General features: G+C 37.0%; 1 protein-coding gene across 2 annotated transcripts in view; it reads right to left on the bottom strand.

Moving 5' to 3' along the window:
- Positions 1-6,716: 6,716 nt before the first annotated feature.
- NT5DC1 (5'-nucleotidase domain containing 1) overlaps positions 6,717-19,496 on the bottom strand; it is a 236,821-nt gene continuing 224,041 nt past the window's right edge. For both annotated transcript variants that reach the window (XM_074187406.1, XM_074187407.1), the window contains one exon: positions 6,717-7,796. In XM_074187406.1, coding sequence (XP_074043507.1) covers positions 7,678-7,796 — 119 coding nt within the window. In that variant the 3' untranslated portion in view covers positions 6,717-7,677. The remainder of the gene's footprint in view (positions 7,797-19,496) is intronic.

Raw genomic sequence — 19,496 nt, 5'->3', positions numbered from 1 at the left:
CCTCCTCCCCCCACAAAAGGCTATTAAGTGTATATGTTATTTCCTCTCTGAGCCATTTCTGATGAGACTGAAGGCTCACTCATTTTCCCTTGCCTTCCCCCTTTCCACTCCATTGAAAAAACTTTTTCTTGACTCTTACGTGAAATTTTTTAGCTTCTTCTTCATCTCCTTTTCCTTCCTCCCAGTACTTTCCTTTATCATCCATTGACTCCATCTTTTTACTATATTGTACCATTATATTCGACTCCTTCCTATGTCATGTCTATATATGCTCCTTCTAACAGCTCTTATAAATAAGAAAGTTCATATGAGTTATTAATATCTTCTTCCTGTGCAGGAAATCAAACAATTCAATATCATTACGTTCCTCATAGTTAGCCCTTCTCTTCTATTCCCTCTATGGTTCACCAGAGTCTTGTACTTAGAGATCAAACTTTCTGTTCAGCTCTGGTTGTTTCAATAGGAAAGTCTGAAAAGTCCTATTTCATTGAAAGTCCATCTTTTCCCCTGAAAGAGGATGTTCAGTTTTGCTGGGTAAGTTGATTCTCCATTGTGAACCAAGATCTTTTGCCTTCCAGAATATCATATTCCAATCCCCAAGAGCCCTTAATGTAGATGCTGCCAGATCCTGTGTAATCCTGACTATGGAGCCACAGTAGTTGAAATGTTTGTTTCTGGCAGATTTTGGTATTTTCTCTTTGATTTGGGAGTTTGGGAATATGGCTTTAATATTCTTTGAAGTTTTTCTTTTGGAATCTCAGGAGGTGACTGGTGAATTCTCTCATTTTGTATTTTACCCTCTTCTTCTAGGATCTCAGAGTAATTTTGCTGTATTATTTCTTGAAAAATGAAGTCTAGGCTCTTCTCATGATCATGGCTTTCAGATAGCCCAATAATTTTTAAATTATTTTTTCTGGATCTGTTTTTGAGGTTGGTTGTTTTTTCCAATGAGATATTTCACATTTTCTTCTAATTTTTGGCTTTTGTTAGAAGAGTTTTATTTCTTCCTGTTTTCTTGCAAAGTCATCAACTTCCTTTAGTTCCATGCTGCATTTGAAGGAGTTATTTTCTTCAGGGAACTTTTTAAACTCCTTTTCCAGCTGGCCAATTCTGCTTTTTAAGGCATTCTTCTCCTCATTTGCCTTTTGTTTTGCTTTTTCCATTAGGCCTAAACTGGTTTTTAAGATATTATTTTCTTCAGTATTTTTTGGTATATCTTTCACCAAACTTTTGATTTGGTTTTCATGATTTTTTTTGCTTCGCTCTCATTTCTCCTCCCTGTTTTTCTGCCATCTCCCTTAATTGCTTTTCAAAGTCATTTTTGAGCTCATCCATAGTCTGAGCCCATTTTCTATTTCTCTTGGAGGTTTTGGATATGCAAGTTTCAATTTTGTCATCATCTGAGTATGTGCTTTGATCTTCCATGGGACTAAAGTAATTCTCTATGGTTAGATTCTTCTTTTTCTGTTGTTTACTCATTTCCTCAGCCCAAGACAGCACTTCCAAGGCTTTGGGTTTTTTGGGGTTTTTTGCAACACCCAACTGGGACCTTTATTCCTCTAAGGTCTTATGCTTTCTTGCCTGTGCTTTGATATGTAGATGACACCCCTCCCCCTTACTTCCCTCTGCCCTGGAGCTATAAGGAGGATCCTGCTATCTTAGTTTGGAAGCCCAAACTACAACCTGGATCTGAGTGTAGGCAAACAGCAGAGTCCTGCCCCGAGGGAGGGCAGAGAAATCTCTGCAGTCTTCCTTAACCCCTTACCATCTCTGGGGGTGCTGGCTGCTTTCTCCAGATTCTGTGACTGGTACTCCCTCACTCCACACTCATTCTGGTGTAGCAGAGTTCTCTCACCAAGCCTTCAAGCTGTTGTTGGTGATCTCTGGGCTGGGCTGGGCTGTGCTGCAGCCAGTTTTTTTCCCCCCCAACCCCTGGTCCTGGTGAAACACACCTTTCCTGTGGAAATTCTAAGTTATCTTGGACTGGAAAATTGTATCACTCAGTCTTTCTGTGGGTTCTGCTCCTCTAAATTTTGGCTAATCATCATTTGTTGGTTTTTTGGAGTTTGGATGGGAAGCAATTCCCAGGAAATACTGCCTTCATGCCACCATCTTGGCTCTGCCTCCCCCATTAATTTTTTAATGTAGAATTATATATACCCAAATCTTTGGTGAATTTAAATAATGAATTTTTAAACAAACATTTATTCAGGACCTATCAATCAGTGAGCATTTATTAGATATATGTCAGATCATGAAGTACATGTTGGGGATACAGAGCTTATATCTTATCAGGGAAACATGTACGCACACATTTAAGAGAATGTAAATTATATACAAAGTAAATAGAAATGTAGCAGAGTTTAAGGTTGATGAAAATGTTACATAAAGTAATTTCAGGGGAGGATTTTACTGCAGTGGAGTATGCAATCTAAGAATGGTCTCCTGTACCACAGTTTTTTGTAATTTTTATTACTTATTTATTCTTTCTCTTATGCCTGTGAATTGGATTTTGCCTTTCTCCTCCAGAGGTGGATGGATATAAATCAGGATGACTGGAGATGGCCCCCAATTGGATGGCAATCAATAAAGTGACTTCCCCAAGTTAATATAAAAGAAAAGCAGCAAAGGATATCACTTGCATATAGTAAGTGCTTAGTAAACTCTTGCTGGCTTGTTGGCTTAGCTTAGAAGGGATTCTCAGAGAGTGAGGTACAGTGGCAGTGAATGCCAGAATGCTAAGCAGCCTGTGGAAAGGGTCAGATGGGAGATGGAAGGCTGTATTACTACTGGAGCAGTCAGGTGATACATGGATACAGAAAGACCTGAGTAAAAATCTAGCTGCAAAAAATAGCTGTGTGATCTTGGGCAAGTTATTTAACCTTAGTTTCCTCTGTTATAAAACTTATCTCCCAAGGCTTGGAAGATCAAATGAGAGAATGTTTGTAAAGTGCTTAGCACAGTATCTGGTGCTAAACCAATGTTATCATCATCATCATTATCATGGCAGTAAAGGAGGCTCATCAAGACACTGAGGTGTCTTGGCATAGACCCTTCCCTCAGAAAGCTTAGTTTATTAGGGGGTAGGGAAGATATATTACACACACACACACACACACACACACACACACACACACATACACACACACAGACACATACACAAATACACACACAGACACACCCACACCCACACATATGATGTTGTTTAGTGTCATTTTTGCAGGGCTCAACTCTTTTTGACCCAATTTAGGGTTTTCTTGGCAAAGATACTGGAGTGGTTTGCTATTTCCTTTCCCAGATTATTTTATAGGTGAGGAAAGTGAGAGTAACAATTAAGTGGCTTGTCCAGGATCATACAGCTAGTAAGTACCTAAAACCACATTTGAACTTGAATCTTCCTGACTCCATGTCCAGTACTCTAACCATTGCCCACCTAGTTGCTCGAGAAGTATTATACTTAGGCTCTTTTATATTAAGATATGATGGGGCAAATAAAGATAGAAATTATTCTGGGAAAATTAGAAAAGATAGAGAATACTTTCAGTTGGTCACTGGGGGAAAGGGTGATCAAAAAAGGCTACTAAAGTACAAAGAACGTATCACTTTTTAACTTTTGGGATTACAGTATTGTATATGATCTACTCTTAGCCATTAATCTAAGCTGTGAATTCCTTTAACAGAGAGGGCTAAGAACTCCAAGTGATATCAAGATAAGTTTTTTAATGAAAGGATAAATGTTAGTGAAGTTATAGTGTTGGACAATTTGAAGATGTCTGATGATAACAGATGCAGAATTTTTTTTTGAAAGCAGAAATCTGTTTCTGTTTTGTGAAATATCCTGTAGAAATGCCAGTCTCTTCCCTTATCTCTTGGTGATTTTATCTACTTCCCTGAAATCAGTCTGCAAGGCATTTGCACCTAAATATTCTGCCAATATCTCAAATTCACTATGTCCCAAACAGAATTCATTCTCTTCCCTCCTAAGCATGAGTTAACTAACTCCCTTTCTCATCATACCTGCATTATTTGAATAATACATACTAGTTGCTTCCTAAGTAGGCCACTATGCAGGATACTATGAGAATTGTATTCTTTTTCAGGTAGAAGGATGCATTAAATCATCTTGCATTTCTAGAAGGTACAGTGCTCAAACTTCTTAACTCAGGAACTTTTGAACCTGAGTTCCCTACTTAGCAACTCACAAAGCTGGTGCTGCCCAGGAAATCTCCCTTCTTTGCTAGATTCTGAGATTCTGAGATTCTATTGCCCAAGAAATTAACACCCCCCCCTTTTTAAATAGGAAGTTGAATTCTGGAACAAAGTTCTTCAATTCTCCTCTCAGGTCAAGCTAAAAAGTGTTTTCTCCTTCCATGTGCTTCTACTATAAATCAATATTATTTATTACTTCTGGTGTTGGGGTAGGAGGAGGGGAGAAGAGTAAGAGAAAAATTCCACCTGCAACAATGAAAGAAACACAGAGGCAGAAAGCAAGTCCTAAAAAAGTCAAGTCCTCAGAGCTGGGCTATCTTACTTTCATAAATCACAAATAAGTATGCCCAAATTTTAGTTTCATTAGTTTGACTGAGTGACTTCTACTTTGATCTCCTTCCTTGCATTAGTCACACACAAATATACATATGTTTGTTAGTTGTTAGTCTTACTTTCTATCACCATTTGGTAAATCCTGTTGTTTTCATATTCATTTCCTTTTTCCACATATTTCTATCCTAGATTATGTCCCTACCACTTCTTGATCTTTCTCTCATTCCTCCCTTTTCTACCTATATTTCCACCATGCTGGATGAGGTCTTTACTATTTTTTGAAGACTATTGTAATAATTCCTAAATGTGTGATTTCACTTTTAGTATCTCTCTTCTCTAATCCATCCTTTATACAATCTTCTTAAATCATCAGTCTAATCCTTACTATTTTGATTCCCTCAATTTTCTCTAGCTTGTCTTTGTTCATTCTAAAATGTGGCACCAGTGGTTGAAAACACCTCAGATATAAGTTGATCAAGGTAGATTCTGAAGCAATTCATTTACTTAAACTTGGAACAGGCTATTAACATATCAATATCATTAATTCAAAATGTATAAATTCTGAAATCACTTCTCTGGTGGCAAATATTTTACATACATTTACCATAAACATTGCGCTGGGAACCAGTTAATTGTGAAGTAGGCAGTTTGTCTTGGGTATCCCTAACTTCCTTACTTTTGTGTACTATTTTCACTTTTTAGATTTAGTTAACTGCTTTAATCAACTGAATTTTCTTGAATCTATATTCCATAAGATAGAATAGATGTTTCCTCCAATTAAGAGGAAAATATTTGACAGATTATAACAACTTAGTGTTTGAATACAACTTGCACTGATATGTTTTTGGATGGTATATTTACAAGAGTGATCTTGGTACAAGAATATTTGCCTACCTAGAATTTCCTCAGGTTTTCTAGGTTTGTTCTAGTCAGAAGTGACCCCCCTCCAACTCCTCAAAAAAACACCGCCGAAAGAGAAACCCAAAGAAAAAAATTTTTAAATGCCTAGAATTTAAAATCACCTAGGAGGAAATGATGTTTGAAAGCACTAATTTCTTTCTAGTACCTCTCAAGACATGTCCAATAGGTGATTGAATAAGACCTCTAGAGCTTTCCACATGTAATTAGTAGATTTTGTTCTAATTTTAGAAAAAGAAGTTCAAACTGATTCACTACTTGAATTGTTATTTTCTGATGAAGTTTTTGTTTAACTTTGAGTTAGTAAAAAATGAATGATTGGCTTTAGTTTAGGCTTTAAAAAATTAGTACAGCCTATTCCCCTATTTTATTTTGGCTCAGGTAAAATATTTGCTTTTGATATATTAAAGATATTGAATTCAAATAAACTGTATCAAACAACCATGCCAAAGACCTTGATTTAGAAAGGTCAAGTCATCCACTGCATCCCAGGATATCTCTAGTCCTCTTGACTTTTTTTTTTCCTTTAGATTTTTGCAAGGCAAATGGAGTTAAGTAGCTTGCCCAAGGCCACACAGCTAGGTAATTATTAAGTGTCTGAGACCAGATTTGAACCCAGGTACTCCTGACTCCAGGGCGGGTGCTTTATCCACTGAGCCACCTAGCCGCCCCTCCTCTTGACTTTTGTCAAAGGATTTTGAGGGTTCTAGAATTCTAGAGTGAGGCTGACAACTTTTTGCCGCTCTGATTCATTTAAATCCAATTCACTCACAAGACATTATCCTTGGTTATATGGATCTCCAAGAATAAAGGACAAAATCAAACAAACTCTTTACCAAGAGGATTAAATCAAGGCAAAGACAATTTTTATGATTTTTTTTATTATCCCTTGGTTTAGGATTTCTATGTTGATATTAAAATCAAAGACATTTGTAGACCACTGAATAATTTCCCCAACATCAGTTTTCTCCCCTATCCCTTTTCCGGTTTTGCTTTTTTGCTTTCTGATTTTCTCATGCTACTTCTAAGTGAAATTTCAGTTTCCATCATGGGCCAAATGAAAAGAACCCTAGGTCTCTCAATATTCAAAATTCTTAAGCACAAAAGAGAAACAAAATACATCAAATGGCACCAGAGCTTGAAGGATAACTAAGATGCTATTATTGCCTTGTCTTAGCATCCTTATTTTTCATAATGACTGACAGTTTATAAGAATGTATGAGTGTAAGGTAAAAAAAAATGTCACTGACATTCAATTTCTTAAAAAAAGAAAAGCTTTATTTTGGAGTGAAACTAAAGATCTCAAGGGGGTACAGAGAAGGAACATTTTTTTTGCTTGATTATATGGTTAAGTTCACATGTGGAAATACACCTCAAGCTTTCTCTGTAAACTCTCTCATATTCTCTGTTAGGGCCAGAGATAGTGTTTAGTAAAACTGAAGATATCATACTTTTAGTTTTCCTTTAAAGTTGGAATGTCCAATAATTGTGAAACATTTCCACTGAGATGCAGGTGTGAATACATCATCCTACAGCTGTTACTATCAAACTGAGTTTTAGTTATAACCAAATAATTTTTAGGTGAAAACTTAAAACTATATAATAACCCTGAGTCACATTTCTTCCCCTGTCCCAAGTGTGCCTGAGGTTTGAGTATTTTGTTTTAATGAATAAAATGCTTATCTTCTAATTGTTGTCATTATATGATTTCTCTGACTCTAAACTCCTTGCTATAATGTAAATAGGTCAATACAAGCTGCCAACATTTTTCAACATGACCACTGGATCTTTGTTCCTGGTAGGCAAGAATTAACATGTTGTGCAAGCAGAAGCCAGGAAGTGGATTGTAAATTCCCATTTCAGTTCTTGATTCTGATCTAATAATTTTTTAACAAAGAACAACTGCTATGAATGGGTATCAACATAACATAGAACACAACTGTCTTGACTGTAGGAGAGTAAATTCACTTTAAGTGACTGAGCTTGAGGCAGAGCAATGGTATTAAGTGAAGTAGCTAATGCAAATGAAAAAAAGCAGTGAATACAATGAAAGCTTTGAATTCAATACAGGTGCCTCAAAAAGAGTTGGAAGGACAAATGATGGCTCTTTGTATTTAGCTACAGATAAAACATACATCAGGTGCTAGATATTTTTCATCATAAATTACCATTCTGATAGCAATGGTTTAGTGTCCTTTCTTAGGAAAAATGGAAGACTTATTTGGTAGTCAATGATTCTCCATTTGGCAATAAAGCCAGTGGGGGTTTGGGATAGTAACCAACTGTTTTTGAATTATCAGGAGAGAATCTGGCAAATTTGTAGTCCAAGGGTAAATCTGAAAGAAAACACATGAAAACACACAATGGGATTAGTTTTGTAGACTTTGAAAGAACATCTATTAATACTAAGAGATTGTAACTTGTGTATCAATGATATTAAAGCTGCTTTTTCAAGTAATAGTCTTTTTTTTTAAAGGAGATCTACTAACAATGGAAACATTCACAGAAATCACATTCAATTCCAGTATGTTGAAATCTGAATTTTGATCTTATAGATACCTTACTAAAAGTAGAAGTCTTAAATCACTAGTGTTGTGATCTATTATTTCACTTTCAAAAACCTCAGGAGTGAGAAATTAGCACATAAGAATACAGCTTTATGATTTCCTTTACGGAGAAAATCTTCTAGGGTCACATGGAAGTTGATAGAGAGTTAGGATTCCATTAATCTTGGTAGGGTTATTGCCACTAGGAAAAATTACAAACTCCTCAGTTTGGTATTTAAACCCCTATACAATTAGGGGTTCATTCTATTTTTCTGGGCTGATTAGACTTGGGAAGAAGGAAATAAGCATGCATTAAAATTAAGCATGACTATGTGTTAAGTTCTTTACACATACTATCTCATTTGATCCTCACCAAGCCTAAGAAGGAGGGTGCTAGTGTCACATTCTAGCCAAACAGTTCTATTCCCCACACACAAACATTCCATTGCCTGCCTCCAGAATTTGCATAGGACTTTTCCTATGATTAGAACCTTCTTTCTTTTTCTTCCCTGCCTCTAGTCCCCCATCTGATGCTCAGCACAGATACATCCTCCTTCAAGGATCTTTTCCTGATTCTTACCTTGACATCACTATGAATTATTATATGCACCACATTTATCTTGTATATCAACTATATTGCTTCATATATCAATTTAATTTTGTATATACAGATATGCACAGTCATATCTCACATTCCCCTACTAGAATATAAGCTCTTTGTCACTGTTGTTTCATTTTTGAATTTGTTCCTAGCACCTAGCACAAAATATCCTCTTATTAAAAACTTATGTCTGTATCCTTGAAAAACACTTAGAAACAGAATTTTCTAATCTGTTAAATTTTTTCTAAATTAAGAGGTTATGTAGATCTTGAACCTATTTGTAAAAATATAAAAATGACAATGCCTAATTAGTTAACAGGAACAACTGATTGAGATCAGAAAAGATGGAAATTTACTAGCTGAAGTTCAACAAAAACTTCTAAATGAGACTGGAAAATAAGTATAGCCAATGATTATCATCCATTTGGATCTACTTTTCTTAAGTTTTCTTTAAACACTAAAACTGAGCACTTAAATAAACTCAAACCATAACCAGATCTTTGAATCTCCATATCATCGAGGGATAAATCAAGAAGAAAGAAGTAAATGAAATTACATTGCTCACTAAAATAATATTATTGGCAATAATATTTTCTGGTTTATTTTTAGTGAGAGCAAAGGGGTATTTGTACATTCAAAATTACTGTTATTCAGACCATTATTACATCATTAAATTTCAATTTTGCATATATTTTATGATTACATTATAATTAGCAGAGCAATACAAGTATATAATTTATAAATAAGTTAACATACATATATTGGGGTGATTGTTCAATTTTATTTTTACTGTCTTTTTATCTTCAGTGCCTTGCATTTTGCTTAACACACAGTAGACATGTAATAGTTTTTGATCTGTTATTTCAGTTGTGTCTGTTTCTCCATGACCCCATTTCTTTTTTTTTTACTTTTTAAAGATTTTGTTTTGAGTTTTACAATTTTCCCCTCAACTTTTACTTCCCTCCCCCTACCCCCCCCCATAGAAGGCAATTTGCCAGTCTTTACATTGTTTCCGTGGTATACATTGATCCAAACTGAATGTGATGAGAGAGAAATCATATCCTTAAGGAAGAAACATAAAGTATAAGAGATAGCAAGATCAGACAATAAGATATCAGATTTTTTTTCTAAATTAAAGGTAATAGTCCTTGGTCTCTGTTCAAACTCCACGGCTCTTTATCTGGATATAAATGGTATTGTCCATCTCAGACAGCCCCAAATTGTCCCTGATTGTTCCACTGATGGAATGAGCAAGTCCATCAAGGTTGATCATCACCCCCATGTTACTGTTAGGGTGTACAATGTTTTTCTGGTTCTGCTCATCTTGCTCAGCATCAGTTCATGCAAATCCCTCCAGGATTCCCTGAATTCCCATCCCTCCTGGTTTCTAATAGAACAATAGTGTTCCATGACATACATATACCAGTTTGTTAAGCCATTCCCCAATTGAAGGAAATTTACTTGATTTCCAATTCGTTGCCACCACAAACAGGGCTGCTATGAATATTTTTGTACAAGTGATGTTTTTAACCCTTTTTCATGATCTCTTCAGGGTATAGACCTGGTAGTGGTATTACTGGATCAAATGGTATACATATTTTTGTTGCCCTTTGGGTGTACATGACCCCATTTCTAACAAAGATAGTGGAGTAGTTTGCCTTCTTCAGCTCATTTTACAGAATAAGAAACTGAGATAAACAGAATCAAGTGATTTGCCCAGCTAGAAAGTGTCTGAGGTCAGACTTGAATTCAGGAAAAGGAATTTCCCTGACTCCAGGTCCAGTACTCAGGAATTAAAAAAGTTTGCTAATTGTCTGCTTATCACCTAAATTAATTTTTTTTTTAGGTTTTTGCAAGGCAACTGGGGTTAAGTGGCTTGCCCAAGGCCACACAGCTAGGTAATTATTAAGTGTCTGAGACCGGATTTGAACCCAGGTACTCCTGCCTCCAGGGCCGGTGCTTTATCCACTAGGCCACCTAGCTGCCCCTAAATTATTTTCTTTAAAAAATTTAAAAACCATCTATATGCTCCATTCAATTTTGTAACTACTTTGAGTTTATATGTATAAATATCAAATCTTATTGGCAAATAAAAAGTTCAGTAGATGAAATGGCAGATTGAATATCTTGATGGTGAGGTAAATGCAGCCACAGTATATGAAAAAGACATTTCCTATAATTTCCTCTTTTCTGAGATTTAGAGCTAGAAAAGTTACATTAAAGGATCACTTTATATAATGTTAACCTTTTTAAAAATTATTATTCCATTTCTCTAATCACACTTTTTCCTGTTTCTTGAATTGTTTAATTTGAATTTGTCCCTTTAATTCAGGTCTATTTCATTACATATGCTATCTGTGTACTTGTACTTATTTCCTGGGCTTCAGCATCAGATCATTTCCATTTTTTTATTCCTGACTTTTCTTATTTCTAGACTTAAGCTGTCAGTCTTATGAGAAAGACTGAGATCTTCTAAACTGAATCCTACCAGTTCTGCAATTAAACAAGTCAAAAGGTCTTGTTACATTGAAGGTACTATGTGCTAGGTGCTGGAATAAAAGGACAATTACTTTCCAGAGGAATTTACATCTACTACTGAGGGGAATAATACAAGGGTTGGATTTGATGATAGAGACTGCTATTTCTAGGATCTTTTAAGGTTTATAAAATGCTTTGCATATTTGATGAGGGAGGACCCAGTTACTGGAATGCAGGTACAATGCCTACTTGGGCCCCATCCAAATGTAGAATCTGTTTCTGTGCTTGTGTAATGGAGCTATCTTTTTCACACAGGTGTCTTCTAATTGCTTGGTGCCCATAGACCCAGATATCTAACATCTGGGGAGGAAAAAGCTTCAGTTAAGGCCTCCCACAAAATGTACCATTAGTATTAATCCCTTTCCTCTTCCATTTCATTCCTTCTACTCCATCTCAATACTCTGTGGAATTAACAACTTCAAAAAAAGTTCCCTATTAAAACTGAAGACTTTGGCCAATCCATTTCAGTTTAACTGTGTTACCTTCAATGCCTGCATTGACTATGCATTCTATCTTTGCTCATATTCCTAATACTTCATTGATTAATGTTGCTCAAACATGGTCAATTACTATTTTTTTTCCCTATTCCTTCTTTCATGGTCTTAGATCCCACTGTGCCAGCAACACACCATTTGAAAGACAGGAACCCATAGCTAAAAGAGGGTTCCAGGGAAGGAGGAAAGGCAAACATTTTGCTAATTAAGTTATATTACTTTGAATTTGGGACAAAGGAACAGAGGGAGACCTCAGCAGGAACAGCAGGAAGTCAGCTGTCAACAATCTGTTTTCAGCCAAGATTCAATTTGTGTTTTGAAGGGCTAAAACACTTCTAGGTACAATATTTGCATACAGATATAGCTATATTGTAGCCTGATGAAATTCTATATCCACAAGTTATTTCAGAAGAGACATGAATTCCAGTTTGTCTCCAGAACAAAAGATACCCTGATAGGCAGAATTCTAATTTCTCCATGGGCTAGATTAAATTATTCCTTCAAATTTTTGCATGACAGCTCTTCCTAAACCTAAGGCATCCAGGAAGAAATAACCAAAATGTAGACAAAAGCAATAATGTTACAAATAAATGTACCAACATCTGTGTAAATCTTATCTTCGGAATAATTCACAATGGATAACTTGGGCAGTATAGTGCACTGCGAAGAGGTTTAGATTTGGAGTCAAGGTTCTGGGTTCAAGTTCTGGCTCTGCTACTTGTTCCCCATGACTTTTGGTAAGTTGTCTTACCTTCCCAGGTCTCATTTTACTCCTCTGCAAAACAAGGGGATAGATGGATGACTTTTCCAGACCCTTTCCTCACTCAAAATCCAAATTAATCAGCAAACTGCATAATTTAGGCAATATAATTATTTCCTTAAGAATCCAGTTGGGGGGGCAGCTAGGTGGTGCATGGACAGAGCACCAGCCCTGGAGTCAGGAGAACCTGAGTTCAAATCCGACCTCAGACACTTAATAATTACCTAGCTGTGTGGCCTTGGGCAAGCCACTTAACCCCATTGCCTTCCAAAAAAAAAATTTAAAAAAAAATCCAGTGGAAAGTCATGAGGCTTTGGAGTCAGTGGATTGGATTTAAAGCCAGACTCTGCTGTCATTTTAAACCTGGGCAATTCATTTAACTTCTCTGTATCTCCATCTCGTCTTCTATAAATGATGGGAGTTGTACTAAGTTGGCTATTAAACAAAGCCCCTTCCTTACCACAATTCCATAAGATACATACAAGTATTATCTTCTCTATTTCACAGGTGAGAAAAAAGAAAGAGATAATAAATGTCTTGCCAGGGTCACAAAGATAGTATCATATCTGGGACTTGAGTATAGACAAGTCTTTTGATATCTAAACCACTGTTGTTTCTCCCATAGTTTGATAATCTTCACAGGGGAAGCTGTGCCAAGGAAATCCTAAACCCTGTAAATGTACCATAGAGTTGTTATGCCTCTGGGATGAACCTTACATAGCATTAAAAATCTAGACAATGGAATTAATTTCCAATCTTATTTCACTCTCCTTGAAGGGAGAAGATTTAGGAAGGATGGTCCATAATCTACCTTAGGACTCAGGCAAAATTCCATTGGCTTAGTGAGTAAGAAGACAGGGTAACTGAAGACAACACTGAATTTATAGTTGGAAGAATGACCCTGAGCAAGACACTGCACCACTAGTGGCTAAATAGGCAAAATGAAAAGCTTGGAATAAATAACTCAAGTATTTTCTAGCTCTTAAAAAAAAATCTAATCTGAGTTTATTGAGTCATTGTCTATCTTATACTGGAAAGCAGTCAGGTAGCACAGTGGAGAGTGTGATGAGCTGGAGTCAGGAAGATGAATTCAAATCTGGCATCAGATATTACTAGTCCTACAATTTAACTTCAAGTTATTTATCTTCAGTTTACCTCAGTTTTCTCAATGATAGAATAGGGATAATAATAGCATTTCCCTCCCAGGATTTTTGTGAAGATATGTAAGTTAATATTTTTTAAGCACTTAGCATGGTGTCTGGCAGGTTGGTGCCTAATAAATGCATGCTTCATTCCTGATGTTTCTGGGAGTAAACCTGAAGGGGAGAGAGGGCCTCTGAGAGTGAATGGAAGAGGAGGGTCAGAATTAGTTGTGATAACCAAAGATTTAGCAGCTAGCAAAGAGCTTTAAAGACAAAAATTTGGGAGAGATACAGGAAATTGGGAGTTGAAAAAGCTATTGAACATGAGACAGTCAAGTGGCACAGTAGATAAAATGCCAGGCCCAGAGTCAGGAAGACTCATTTTTCTGCCTTCAAATCTGGCCTCAGAAACTTTAGCTGTGTGACCCTGAGCAAGTCACTTAACCCTGTTTGCCTCAGTTTTCTCATCTGTAAAATGAGCTGGAGAAGGAAATGACAAACTAATTCAGTATCTCTGCCAAGAAAACCCCAAATACAGTTGTGAAGAGTTAGACAGGACTGAAACAACTGAACAATAACAGTCTAACTTGGGTATGTCTTATTCTTATGCCTAGAAGTACATTTTTCCCTGGGCTTGCTTTCTTTGATAGATGTGTTATCTCATCTGTGATGGAGAATCCAACCCATCAACAGACTTGATCATTTGAAAAATTAGTCTACATCCTTTGCAAAATCCACCACTAGTGTCTTTTTGCTTCCAATCTCTTAGCTCCTTTATCACTGCTGCCAAAATAGCATTGCTTGTGATACTAATTACAGAAGGCTGACCTTGGAGTCATGAAGATGAGTCTTAGAATAACTGCAAGTATTAAATGCACAGGATCGCTATGAGGCTCAGTTGGGAGGATAGAAAGGACTTCAAGGTCTTATTCCAATGACAGATACATATCCAATTAGTTGCCAAGATTTTTTTGATTCTATCTCTTGAATATCTTTTCCATTTGTTCCTTTTCTTCTTTTCACTTATGCCATAACAACTTGGTTCAGGTCTTCATCTCTTCTCACCTATATCATAATTGATCTCCATGCATTTAGTCTCTCCCATCTCCAAAACATTTTCCACATAACTGCCAAATTACTATTTTTACAAGACAAGTCTGATCATGTCATCTCTGTCAGACCTCCAGATGCTCCAATGCCCCCCCCCCCACTGCCTCTAGGATAAACCATCAACTCCTTTCTTTTTTTCCTTCCCTCCCTGCTACTTCTCCCTCCTCTCCCTCCCCCCCATCCCATTTCTCTTCTCTAGTATTTAAGTACCTTTATGATCTGGCTTAAATTTACTTTTCTAGGTTGATTACACATTATTCTCTTTCATGAACTCTTTAAGTTCCAGTCAAATTGGCCCATTTGCTGTTATCCATACACAAAGGGGGAATAGCACATGTACAGAGAGCCTCTAATGTAAATTTACAGACTGGATTTGGGTACATAATTTCTATACATCCCCTAAAGTTCCATTCATTTAACATTTCCAGGAAGTTTTTCCTAATACTTCTAATTTTTAGTTCCCCAACCTCTATCACTTTGTAATTATTGTGTATATAGTATATATTGACTTATCTGTAAAAAATTTTGTATCCTTTCCCCCTTCCCACCAAAATCTTCTACATTTGTATCCTCAGTGAATCAACAGAGTGATCAATATGTAATAAGAGCTTAATAAATCCTTATTGATTAACTGATTCAATTTCTGAACTAATATGGATTGGTTGTGTGACACGGGGCTTACTTTGTAAGCCAGGCAACTCTCTAAGATTGTTAACTATCTGTATTGAGGAAAGGAATTTATTTATCATAGGTTTGGCTCACTTTCATCTTTCACCCCTTAGGCCATATGAACTGGTCAGGTGGGATTCCTTTGTTCAAAAACCTTCAGCAGCTCCTGAATAAAGCCCAGATTCCTCTGGGTCCTTCATAATCTGGTGCCACTCTCCTTTTACAGGTTTATGGGATAGTATTTCCCCAATGCACTCTGCTAGAGTCAAAACAGGTTACTGCCTTGAATTTTCTTTTCCCTAGAATTAACCCCAACCTCAGGATTTCCCACAGAACTCTGTTTCATAGCTATCTAATATACTATTAGTGTATCACAAGCACCAGGGTTTGTTCTCAACCCTTTACTAGAATGTAAGTTTCACGCAGAATAGAATCATGTCTTATCAATGAACTGACCAATAAGTATTTATTAAATGGCTTCTATGTACTAGGCCCTGTACTGAGGATGCAAACACAAAACAACAAACATTCCCTTCCCTCAAGGAGCTCTGTATGGGAGAAAGGGGGAGGAATGGAGAGGGAGCAAGGAAAACACAACTTGTATACATAATATTTACAAGCAAAGCAAATCCCCAGGCCTCTTCTAAACTCTGTATCTCCTCCAGTTCCTGTAATAAAGCTCTGCTCATAGAATGTGCTGAAGTATTGCTGAATGAATGGAACTCTGACTTCCAGATGAACACTCATCTTTGGCTCGCATCCCAGGAGCAAGGATGTGGAAAGAGATTATTCAGTCCTATGAAGCTGGGACACTGAAATGCTTTTTTTAACCTCTTTTTCGTTTTAGGAGGATTTTGAGAAATGCCTCTTTCAAGATAAATGCAGGTAAACCAGCAACAAATTTCTTAAGCTTCTGTTGGGATCATCCTTTCTTCCACTAGGCTGATTTAGGAAAATAGCCCCCTGAGAGTCTTCCTGTGTCTTAGGAAGTTTTGTAGCAAATTACCAAGGATTATTTGAATTCACTGAACCAGGGGCTATCAAAATCCACACAAGGCTCTCTGTAGGTTACCTACATTTAATGTGTATTTCTTTATTTTGTCAAATATTTCCTTTTAATCAGGTTTTGCTGCACTCAGGAGTGTCATGGGCCCCTTGTTTATTTGATCCCTTTGATTTAAATAACCAGAACTCAAGCATGTGAGGAGAGGAAATGAAAAAAAAAATTTTGCTCTTTTTTTCCCCCTCTGACAAAAGTCTGTCAAGGGTGAAGATGAAGAATGTTAATGATAATAAGTACTCTTTATATAGTGTGTATTATGTCCTTGGCACTATGCTAAGTGTTTTACAAAAATTATCTCATTGGATACTTACAAAAACCCATGGTGGGTCACTGCTATTACAATCTACATTTTTGTTTTTGTTTTTTAGGTTTTTGTAAGGCAAATGGGGTTAAGTGGCTTGCCCAAGGCCACACAGCTAGGTAATTATTAAGTGTCTGAGACCCGATTCGAACCCAGGTACTACTGACTTCAAGGCTGGTGCTTTATCCACTACACCACCTAGCTGCCTCTGCAATCTACATTTGATGAAATTGAGGCAGAGATGAAGTGATTTGCTAAAGGCCAGCAGCTAATGATTGAGTGAGGCTGGATTTGAACTTAGGTCTGCCTGATTTCAGGCTCAGCATTGTATCCGCTTCCCACCTCATGGCCTCTTAACACCTGGTGTCACCCTCCCTGAACATGAAGTCTGTGGCAGGAGACTTCCCCATAGCTGGACTGGTTGAGGAAAATAAAGCTCTCAGGACACAGCTTCTCAAAGGGGCTACCAAGAATCCTTTCAGAGTCGCCTGAGATGTCTGCAAGCAAGTCTCTCCAGAGGCAACAGCAGACCAATGTCACTGAAGACACAAAAAACACAGTGATCGAGCTGTAAGAGTATGACCCCAGGATGAAAAAAGCCCTAAAACACTAGAGGAGACTTAGTGAGAGAAATGAGGATTACTATAATTCCTTACCTGCAGAATATACTGTATTTTGCCTATTTTCCTTTAAACAGCTTTCAGTGATATATATTTCTGGCCACTATATTTACAAGTATGACACAGGTACAAGAATTTTCCAGATTTTAGGGATAATTTTCAATCAGAAGTGAAGTGACTCCTCTTAACTCTTCAAAAAAAAATAGCTTCAGGTCTTGTGTACCACTGACACAAGGGAAATATTCTACAGGGCTATGTTATTAATATCCTCACACTAAGCAGATGCCAGACCATTATCGGTTACTCAGATTGGATCAAAGTCTAAGAGCAGTAATTTAAAATGATAATTATTATTCTACTGACCATAGAAATAACATGAAAAAGGAGAGTCTCATTATGAGTCTCATTATGGTTATGGGATTAAGAAAAGATTTCATCAAAGACAAATAAAGCAATTGCAACATAAACCAAATGAAAAGTCTATTAGATAGATTGCTGAGAGTACTTAAGATTATTTTTAGGCCCAGTAAACAATTGCAGGCTTTAGCAAACTCTTCATTTGGGAGAATATTTTCCCAACAGCAGAAATCTGTGACAAGTAGATCTATTTGGAAGACTACACAGGAAAAATTTTCCTCAAGAATTTTTTCAATATTACCCAATGAAAACAAAACCCGGTCTTCTCTCTTCACTGTTATTATTCTCCTGGGGAAACAGAAGAATATAAAGCCCTCCTTCTTAACCAATGAACTCTGTTGGAGGTCACTGTCAGTTCAGCCAGTTAAGTATGTACATAAACACATACACACACAGGCACATGCACACATACATAATACCCCATGTTCATAGAAAAAATACCTATATTCCACAGTTAATCTACAAATGATTAAAGAGTTATGTTTCAGGATGGCATTCCTATGTTTGGCCAACACAAATGCATGGAAACAAAACAATGACTAAGAACCACAAGACTCATGCCTTTCTGATTTTCCCAAGTCCCTGATGGACTTCTCTGACAAACACCTTCAGTATCTCCTAACTCATTAAAGAATAGGAGAGACAACTTGGAGTATATGATGTTCAGTGGCAATGACAAACTAGTCCTCCTCAAAGGGCCTGTATCAAAATAGTTGGGGCTGGGCCTGTCAGAGTTTAGCCAGTTTGAGAGATCCCTGGTCTCCCCAGTCCCAGTTCAACCTGGCCTTGGGGATGGTGCAGAGGGACTGTTATTATTTTGGCTGCTAGGAGTGTTAGCAGGGTGAACAGATTTGCAAACTTGACTAATACTTTATTTTTGGCTCTCCTCATTTCTGGACCAAGTTTCCTATTACTTGGTGAAGTTTTCAAATATGTAGTCTGCCCCCACCCTCCCCCTTGCCTTAAAGCTGTCTCAAAGCCTCTCTTTCTGCCTTTTTATTTCCCTTGACCCTGGCTATCCTTCCATAAGAGCCACCCCACTGGCTCTGGCTCTCAAATCCCTCGCCTCTGAAACCCCTATGGAAATACCACCACCTTCCCAATGTCCCTTCCACTTCCCTTTTCTTTACAAGAAACTTTTGTTCTTTAGTCATATCCAACTCAGAGGCCTCTTTTGGAGTGTTCTTGGTAATGTCACTGGAGTAGTTTCTCATTTCCTTCTCAAGTTCATTTTACAAATGAGGAACCTGCGGCAAACAAGGTGAAGTAACTTGCTCAGGGTCACACAGCTAGTGTCTGAGACTAGATCTGAACCCAAGGAAATGAGTCTTCCTGACTTTAGGCAAAGGTAAACCAGCCTTGGATTAGCACAAACTACCAGTAATAAGCACATTGAATAATCCAACACAAGAAAACTGAGTTATCATATTTGGAAAGAGACCAAATGGGAGAGATAATTCTAGATGACAGAAGGTAAGAAGATTTATAATATAAAGAGCTCTTAATCCACTTCGTAGCTACCTGTTGGTTCTCAATTAGAGCCAATTTATAGGGTTAAAAACCATGGGATTATGAAATTTAAGCATTTTATTCTTCTTAATTTTTATACACTGGTGCCACCATCATGGATCTTAAATGACAAAGCTTTTTTTTGAAAGGGTTATCAGTTTTAAGTTGGTAATTCCCTCCAGAATAGGGGGAAAAAAGAGAAGTGGGAATAGATATCTAAGGATAATATTAGCAAAAGTATGTAGAAAAAAAGTTCAAATGTTATG

This window comes from Macrotis lagotis, chromosome 5, assembly GCF_037893015.1.
Source record: "Macrotis lagotis isolate mMagLag1 chromosome 5, bilby.v1.9.chrom.fasta, whole genome shotgun sequence".
NCBI lineage: Eukaryota > Metazoa > Chordata > Mammalia > Peramelemorphia > Peramelidae > Macrotis > Macrotis lagotis.
This window is presented reverse-complemented; position numbering and strand designations above follow the sequence as displayed.